Source organism: Geospiza fortis, unplaced genomic scaffold (assembly GCF_000277835.1).
Source record: "Geospiza fortis unplaced genomic scaffold, GeoFor_1.0 scaffold171, whole genome shotgun sequence".
Taxonomy (NCBI): domain Eukaryota; kingdom Metazoa; phylum Chordata; class Aves; order Passeriformes; family Thraupidae; genus Geospiza; species Geospiza fortis.
Window position 1 is genome coordinate 3,074,568 of NW_005054313.1, and position 9,003 is coordinate 3,083,570.

The 9,003-nt window shown below is 44.8% G+C and overlaps 1 protein-coding gene across 1 annotated transcript in view; it reads right to left on the reverse strand.

The window, feature by feature from the left end:
• The window catches only part of PDE8A (phosphodiesterase 8A), a 139,082-nt gene extending 132,454 nt beyond the window's left edge, over window positions 1-6,628 (reverse strand). The window contains exon 1 of the mRNA XM_005419618.2: window positions 6,037-6,628. Within this exon, the coding sequence (XP_005419675.1) occupies window positions 6,037-6,102 (66 nt within the window). The 5' untranslated portion in view covers window positions 6,103-6,628. The remainder of the gene's footprint in view (window positions 1-6,036) is intronic.
• Between the last annotated feature and the right edge of the window lie 2,375 nt (window positions 6,629-9,003).

A 9,003-nucleotide genomic window follows, 5' to 3' on the forward strand; every position in this document is an offset into this window, starting at 1 on the left:
ACACTCTGTGTGAATTCCAGCAGGCAGGCTGACCGCTCACTCTGGCTGGTACCAGCAGCAGCTCCTGGGGAGAACAGATGAAGTTGTTCTGCACCTCTCCTGCAGACAGGACGTGAGGAGGTGCACTGCACAGCACAGAGACAGCGGGAATGCAATGCTGGAGCTGCACAGGTGTTGGAGAGGGCTGCTCAGTGACGCTGGGATTTCCAGCAGCGCAGTCTTCAACAAGCTGGGCGTGCCCTGCAGAGCCTGGGGCCCACTGAGCCCCTGGGGGGGCTTCACTCCACTCTGCTTCCTGCTGCTTCACACACCTTGTGAAAAACACTCAATTCCTCCTGAAACTGGTATACAAAATGCAAAAGCCTGAGGAGGTCCAAGCAGGCTGTGAAATGTCCTCAAGGAGAGCAAACCAAAGAAATAAGGAGTTACAGAAACAAACCAATAAAGTAACATTACTGTGGGGAATTTAATCACCCAGGAGACAGGAAATTCAAGGCTATGGTACTTTTGACAACTACTATTTGTCCACAGTGTATGGAACATTAACCTTACCTCCATATGCGGAAACAGAAGAAATTATGGGACATATCAGGTATGAATGCATACTTCATGCACAGGGTACTCTTTGAGGGCTACTGTGGAGGCAATAATTAAATTTCCTGACTGCAAAGCAAGCAGGTTCATGCACAAGCAGCTCTTCTGAGACACAAGTGAACATCACCAGACAGAGCTCCCAGCTCACCCCATGGCTTAGGCAGGGAAGATTCAAGGTCTCAGTTTGGTCACAGCATCATCCCCTGCCTTGTAAGCTTCTGGCTGCTGTTCAGACTTTGTTTTGAGAATTGCCATGTGTTGATTTAGGAAATGTTGTGATGTTTCTTTCAGTTGTTGGGTCAACAAGGATTCTGCATTTCTTGTATGTTTTCCTTTTGAGCAACTAAAGCAACATTCATCCTTTAGCAAGGCAGAAGTCCAGGTCCTGCTGGGTGATCAGTTTACTCCAATGTGAGAAGCAGATTATTGCTGAGTTAGACAGCAAACAAGTTATCAAACCCTAAGAGAATTTTGCACTTGTCTTGAACTGAATTTTAACCCCTGGCTGGATGCTGTGGAGTCAGATTACTTACAGCAAGAGCCAAAACCAAAGCAGCCAGATAGACAGCAACTCTGAGTGGAGCTGCTGTCCCTCAAGTGTCAATTTTTACATGATCTTGGACAATTGCTGACTGGTATGTCTATTGTTGCTACAATTTGGAAGACAAGATTTATGAATATAGAAACAAACAGCAAAAGTATAACAGCTGAAGAAACTAATTGCCATCAGGTGGGAAGGGGGGCTATTGAAACAAGGGGGTTTTAACACTAAAAGTTAATTCTATCTTTTGTCACTGCCAGAGGACACAGAAACAGACAGACTGCTTGGTTATAACCTATCACTAGCTGACTCTGGAGGGGCCAATGTTTCCTCTTCAGGGAGCTGAACCCAAGGCCCAGCATCTCCCATACAGAATTTTGGAGCAGAAGCAGGGCCAGATGCTAATCCAGCCCAGCACTCTTAATGAGGTGATTTAACACATCCACAGCACCAACCAGCATAGCTCAGGTCTGACCTCTGTCACCACTTCATGGGCAGCTGGATGACGCCAAAATCCAGCCATGCTGACAGGGGGGCTGCAGGGTCAGTGTCCAGGGCAGGCTCAGGAGCTGTGGGGTGGTGGTGCCGTCCCAGGCTCCCCATCCCTGCTCGGTGCCTACACTCCGTGGGTTTGGGGGCTCCCTGCCCCATGGGGCTCCCTGCAGGGGCAAGGAGGGAGCACTTTCACACAGTGAAACTCTCTTTATCCCAAGCAGCAGCAGCATCTTCAGGCAGCACCCTGCCTGAGGGCTTCCATCCAGTTTTGGACATATTTAACCAAGTCAAGGCCACATTTATTTAGCAGCAATTCAAAGTGAGGAGATCTCCCACTGTGAAAAAGGTTGGGGTTTCTTTCACCTGCACTTCAAAGTAAGAGTGATCCCATTAAGTCCCTCTGCCAGGAAACCGTCTCAGGGCTGTCCCAGCCCACAGGCCAAGCCAAGCTGAAAGCATGGCTGGGACAAAGAGCCCAAGTTCACTCTGCACAGCCTGGTTCACACTTGTAGCCTGCACACATGGTGAGCAGAAAGCAGCAATCCTCTCCATGGCTGACCTACTTAGAGGTCAGGCTTGCCCAGGGGCTCTGAGCCGTGTCCTGTGGGCTGCTCACCACTCAGATGTGCACTAGTTCACATTCTGCTCACCCTCCTACTTCTTGCTGAAGTCCCTGAAAACCTCAGAGTCAGCTCTGAAACAAAGGCTGATGGCCCCTCACCAGCAACAGCTCACTGGTTTGAAACTCCCCATAGGGCCATAAAAGCCAGAAATAAGCCATTTTACAGGAAGGAAAAATATGAGGCATCCTTCTTGTAAATCCCCACTGAGGGCAGCACCAGAAGGGTGCCAGGGTTAGCCCAGCTGATCAAGAGCCATGTGATAACACCAGCATCCATCATGCAACATCCTGCTCCAGGGAAGGAGGGGACAGCAGTTTTTCCCTTTGCCCTGGGAGGCACAGGCATGCTCCTGCAGCAGGGTTTTCATCACTGTTGCAAACCCCAGACCATTTTCAGGAGGGCTGGGCTGAAATCACCCACCTCATTTCCAGAGAGTGGTTAATAACCTTGGACTCTTCTCAGTGTTTCTTAAATATGAGCTGTTCCTCAGCAGGGAGAAATCAGGACTTGATGCTGCACAGAAATGAATAGCTGAACTACCCAAGTCTTGAGAAGTGGCTCTGCATATGTTTTCACAGAAGTCATGGCAGGCTCTGGAATTTATCAGGCCAGAAACCACCAATATATCTACATGCTAACCTGAGGCAGGTTTGAATACTGCTGAAAAATCCCAGCCTGTGAATGATTTCCATTTCTGAATCTCTGCCCTGCTGTTTATGGAAAGGCAAAGAAGTACAGTGATGAGGTAAATGTGTTTATGAATGCACTACTGTTACCTTTCTACTTTAACAACTCACAGGAATTACTTTACCACCCTTATTTATTGCTAATCAAGCTCAGCACTGGGGGAGGCGAAGGAATAAATTCTGCCACGAAGTTTGTGCTAATTTTTTCTTCATCGCGTGAAAGCCATAGCCCAGGCAGTCTCATTTGAAGCCTTTTAATGGTTAGAAATATCCCTTTCCTAGGAGTTTGCTCTTCTTTCTTAGAAGAGCTCATATTTTATCCAGCACCTCCTCTGCAGAGCAGCAAGAGCTGCCTGAGCTGCAGCAGAGCAGCAAAGTCCAAGAGCTCAGCAAGCTCCCCTGAACTCCTGTTTGAAGAGTTTCCTCAAAAGCTGCACCAGCTCCTTTGCCAGCTAATCTTTCCAGCCTGCAGCTACAGAGCAAAGCATAGCTGTGGACCTGTGTCAAAGGTACATTTGTTAACACATTTCCCCTGGAGTGCTAATTAACATTTACATCAAGTACTATGAGAGTGAAAAAGCTTCAACACAAACACACACTGCAGGGAAATGTGGAGAGTGGTGCACTGTTTGCCCTTCAGGAGCTGGTGAAAATCCAGTTTGTTTTGTAATCTTCTGTTCTCTAAAATCAGATATTTCTTCAAGTTAATAACTAACCCGTTCTTTTTCATTTAAAAACCCCTGAGTGCATTTAGGATTGTGTGACAGCAGGGCCCTGCTGGCCCTGGTGCAAGCCAGCCCACGTGCAGGTCTCTGTGCTCAGCCACAGCACAGGCACAGCCCGGGCTAACCACAGAAAATGACAGGATTTTATGATTTTATATTAAACATAAACAAAAGAACATCAACACACTTTTGCTTAAGATTCAACCCTCTTAAACTAAACACTAAGATAGGAAACACAAACAGAAATATTTGTAGCTGGCTCTTCAATTACCACATTTTGGGATGCTGACAAAAAGCTCTAATGAGTAACACTTGTACCCACAATGAGAGGCAGACAAAGTTATTTGCAAACACAAATTTGCACTTGAAAGATGCGAAAGCAGTTGCTGAACAGCTGAATTAGGAGCTATTCTCAATATTATTTCTCAATATTTATTGAGAAATAAACGTGCTATCACAGTGAAGTAAAAATTTTAAGACTGCAACCAATATAACAAAAATATGGTCGAAAAAATCCTCTAGATTTTTCCCAGGGTAGGGGGAAGTTTTCCCCACTTTTTAAAGGAAAAACTAGAAAAATATCAGGGCCACAGAAAGAAAATCATATTCTATGAGCCACAAAAAAATAGTATGTAAATCTCCACCTACTCTGTGAACTTTTAGGCCATGATAGAGTGTATATTGTTATTCAAAATATTCTGTCCTGCCACAACCATGCATCCTGCCCAGGCTCCCATGAATTACAATCTGTGTCTAAAAAAGCACCAACAGGCACACTTGCAGATGTAGCAAAAACTGACTGAGCACACTACTCCCAGAAATCAATTTCTAGCCCTCCACCTGCACAGAAATCAGGATCTGAGATGAATAATATACACTACAAAAACATAGACTTTTTGATTACAAACTGCTCTAGAGCTCTGTGAACATATTTTGTTATTGTTGCCAAACATTTGAGGTGAATAATTTTCAGCCTTCATGCTTACAAACTACTCTCATTGTTTTGTCCCCTTTTTTTTTTCCTGAGTGTTGCTTCTGCCTTGTAACTGGATATTCAGCTTTGTAAACAAAAAGTAAGCGTGGCAACCAGCAAATGCAGCAGCAGTTTTTTTAGTTTTTGTTGGACGGGCTGGAGTGAAGGACTCTCAGCACTGATGAGAATGACTGTCTGGGCAGTGCCATGGGACATGCACCAAGCAATCAATGCTGAGGTGCTCCAACAGGACAAGGTGTTTGTGTTTCTTCTGTTTGACCAGCTCTTCAAACTTCTTTTCATTAGATTAGATTAGATTAGACGTCTGTATTCACTAAGAATATTTTTCAATAAGTAGCAAACACTCAGATATTTTCAGATTTCCAGCTTCCTTAGTTCCCTTAGTTTCCAGTAACTCCTGGAAGAAAAGGCAATACTGAGCTCAAATCTAAACTGGCACATTTCTGACATGACCTCCCAGAAACTCCTTCTCCATAGCACAAATGGCTGGACTGAAATCCTGGCCTCAGCACAGGCAACAGAAAATCTTCCACCAGTCCCCTCCAAACCTTGTGAAGATAACAAACCCCAGTATTTTGGAGGGAACCAAAATGGAAGGTCCAACTTCCAAAATGCTAATGGTTTAATTTCAAGTAACAGCATGAGATTAATATAAACAGGCCAACCTGCCCAAACTGGAAATCTTTCAAACATCAAGCACAGGAATCAACAAGGTGGTTTTTTTCAGGCAGGATGTCAGAGTTACCCCCGTGGTTATGTGTGAGCCGAGGACAATGTTATTGCATGAGATCAGATTACAAACACGAGCAAACAGCAAACAATCTCTGAACGTCACTGCTGGGGTTTGACAAGAAGCACAGCTGACCCATTTGGGAGGCTGACCGCTCTCCAGCGAGCTCCGGGGGAGTAGGAGGAATTGCTGCTGGACACGGAGTTCCACGCACTTAAATTGTCGATTTGTTTGCCCAAGTTAATGCTTATCTTACCCTGTGCTTGCTATGGTTTTACTCAACATATTTGACCTGCAAATCTTAAAGCAGTGGCTTTGCTACAATTATATGGAGTTTCTGGATTCTCCAAACACCGAAAAAACCCTATTTTGGTCGTTTTCAAAGCACAGAAACCTACAGTTACTCAGATATTTGAAACTTCCAGTGAGGTGGATGACAGACGCTTAACCACACACATCACCATTTCAGTTCTGTGCCTGATGTTTAGCACAGCCTTGCTCTAAGGAATTTGTGAAGTTGTTTACAAAGCTGATGCAGAGGTTGCATTCAGTCTGGTCCAAGGGCAATGGTTTACTGAAGTCACTTGTAAACAGCAGAAAGATAATATTTTCTGTGACTGAGGGAGGAGGGGGAATAAAAGTTCTCACCTTGCACCAAGGACCATTAGAGACAGAGCTGGTTTCCAAAATATCTGCTCCCTCATATTCTTCCATGTCTGAATAGTTGCAAAACTTTGTTCTCCAATGAAAAACATTAAATCATCTTCCAAGCAAAAGCAAAGCAAACCATGCAGGCTCCAGTATCCCAGTTTTTGAAAGCCCTGCAATAAGTCACATGTCGGTTTTATGGTCACTGGTCTAATCCAAGGTTGCAGATCCTGGTTCCGTGCTGGATTTCACAGAGCTTGGCCTTTCTTTCAAGCCTTAATAGTTCTTCTTGTCAGGCATTTATCTCCTTCAGCCCTTCCTGGTGGATCCAGGTTTTCACATAACAAGTGGCAAACAGCTTCCCAGGAGAGCTGACACTGAAGCTCTGATCATCTCAGGAGAAGCTGACAGCAGAGTGAAGTACATGGCCACACCTCTCTGCTGCCAGAGCTGGCCTAGACCATAAAATCAGAAGCAAGGTCACCCAGCAACCAACCATTCAACGTCACTGCAGTAATAAAGCTAACTTACATTCAACTTCTTGCTTGGGTAGATAAATATTTTTGTTAGAAGAAAGCCCAGAGAAGATGGCAGGGGGCTGACTGTTTTCAGCCGAGATAGATAAATTCTGATCGATGCAAAGCTTTCAGCAGACACTCACGGGCCACATACAAACCCACAAGGCTCTGTTTGTGAATGCCAGTGGGGTCAAACCCCTAAGCATTTTTCCCTAAGGATGCAGAGACCCTGTACCCCAATGGGCTGGGTGGGTAATGTCCACTGGATATTTTCCAGCAGAGACCACAAGTGCCCATCCAGGTGCCCACAAGACTTTAATCTGGCAAATGCTCAGCTTAAAAGAATTCCACTCACGCTCAAAAGTCTACATAAAATAGGAATGAATTTACAAAATAGCCTCCATTCCCTGCCAGAGTCAGTAAAAATCAGGTCACGCCATAAGACTGCATACAGGAGCGTTCCTAAGCAAATGGAGTATTTTCCTCAGGAGCAACCACGTGCCTGGAGGAGCACACTCCGTTTAGGAAGTGACGTCTCTCTCCAAACAGACGCACACGTTAGACAGAAGGGCTACAATAAATATAAATAAAAGCAGATAACAAATGATCGACCCTCTGTGTTCTGTTTGCACTGTGTATCAGGCAGTGCCACTGCAGATAGCTGCTGCCCTAAAATTTCGAAACCAGCTGTGATCTCTGACATCTATTCAAAGACAAACATGGCTTCATTTTCAGGGCAGGCACTTGGTCTGTCTCAGGAAAGGCCTCTCTCAGAAAAAGAGAGGAATCCGGGGTCGCTGGCTACTCTGGGAAATTAAGGCCACTTTCCTTCCTCTCTGATATGCAACTTTTCTTTCTATATGGCAGGAAACAATTTTTTTTTGGGGGGGGAGAGAGTGGCAGGAAGATTAAAGTTAATTCTGTTCAAATATAAAATATTCTAATCCAATGCTCATATTGGCAGCATCATTAAAAATTAGCCATGCAGGAATCTGATTTTTAGACCTCTTTCTGCCACTGACACACAAAGTGCCTAAGTGATTTTGTTGAGATCACACGCTCAGTTATTCTCATTATTAGCCACATAGGATTTCATGAGATATTTCTCGACAGTTTTTAAGTAGTTTGAGACAACATTTTATCAAAACTGTCAGTAACTGGAAGTGTCTGTCTTGTTGGGACATAATAGCTACAGGCCCTCAAACACTGAGTAGGGTATATCCCACGGAGCCCAGTGTACACACTGCTTGATTATGTATTTATGTCAAGGAAGTGAAGATAAATGTGACAAAAAAGGAATCATGAGAGCATAGGTGTGTCTTTAGGGAGAGAGCAAGGCAAAAGATGAGTGCAGATTAGGAAACCAGCAACTTAGCTTGTCTCTACCACTGATTTTGTGATTTCAAGGGGTAAATTAAAAGCCCTGTGCCTCAGTTTCACCTCCTATGCTGTGAGACCAGCAAGACTCAGCATTAGTATCTAACAGTGCACTGGAGATGTTCAATAGCTTCACAAACTTGCACCTCTCTCTACTGACAGCCAGGCTACTTTGTGATTTGCCCACAGAAACTCAAGGAAAAGCAAAGCTGGCTTAGCCCCACATGCACAAGTGCAGCAACACACTTCAGCACACTGCAGCAGCACAGCTGAGCAAGTTTTGTCTCTTTTGAAATCATTCACATGAACTCACTATCCAAACCAGCAGATAACCAGGTGAGGTACTCCCTTCCCAGCTAGAAGATTCTGCTACAAATATGCACCAAGTTTACATGTCCCTTTCTGTGATTTCCTATGCCCAGGTCATTTTCTGAGAGCCAAAGAGCTTTCCCAGCCCAGAAGCCCAGGGTTCTCATTCCTGGCTCCCAGGGCCCCTCTGGCCAGCCCTCCCTGCCCAGCTGGGAGTCAGCTCAGCCTCAGGCTGTGGGACAGGAACAGGGAGGGGACTGTAGCACTCCTTGTCCCAATTATTCACAAGGGCTGTTTATTACAGCAGCTTCAAGGACCCTTTCCCCCCCTATTCCTTTAATTCTCTTGGGAAAAAAATCTCTGATCACTAATTGCCATTTGAATTTTAAGAGAGCAGGCAAGGGGCCTGCCTGAAATATCAAACTGCTTTGCATTTTGTTTTTTTTCTCTGGTTTCCCTTTACAGGTCACCCATTTAGTGACACATTAGCTATGTTCCAGAGTAGGCAAACCCAGCCTTCTGAAGTTTGCTTGCATTAAATACCAGGCAAAATGCTGTAACTCATTATCCACGTAGGTGTCCACGTTATGTCTTCTGCTTTGATGACAGTCTGTGGCAGCAATTTTCACAGGTTTTTTTGGTTTTGAATTGGCCATTTCCTAATTTAAAACAGCAATCAAAGGAAACACTTTCCACATACGCAGCATAACGTAAGATAAACTTTCCTATGGTTGCTGCAGAGAAGCAAACTCACAAGGTTTTC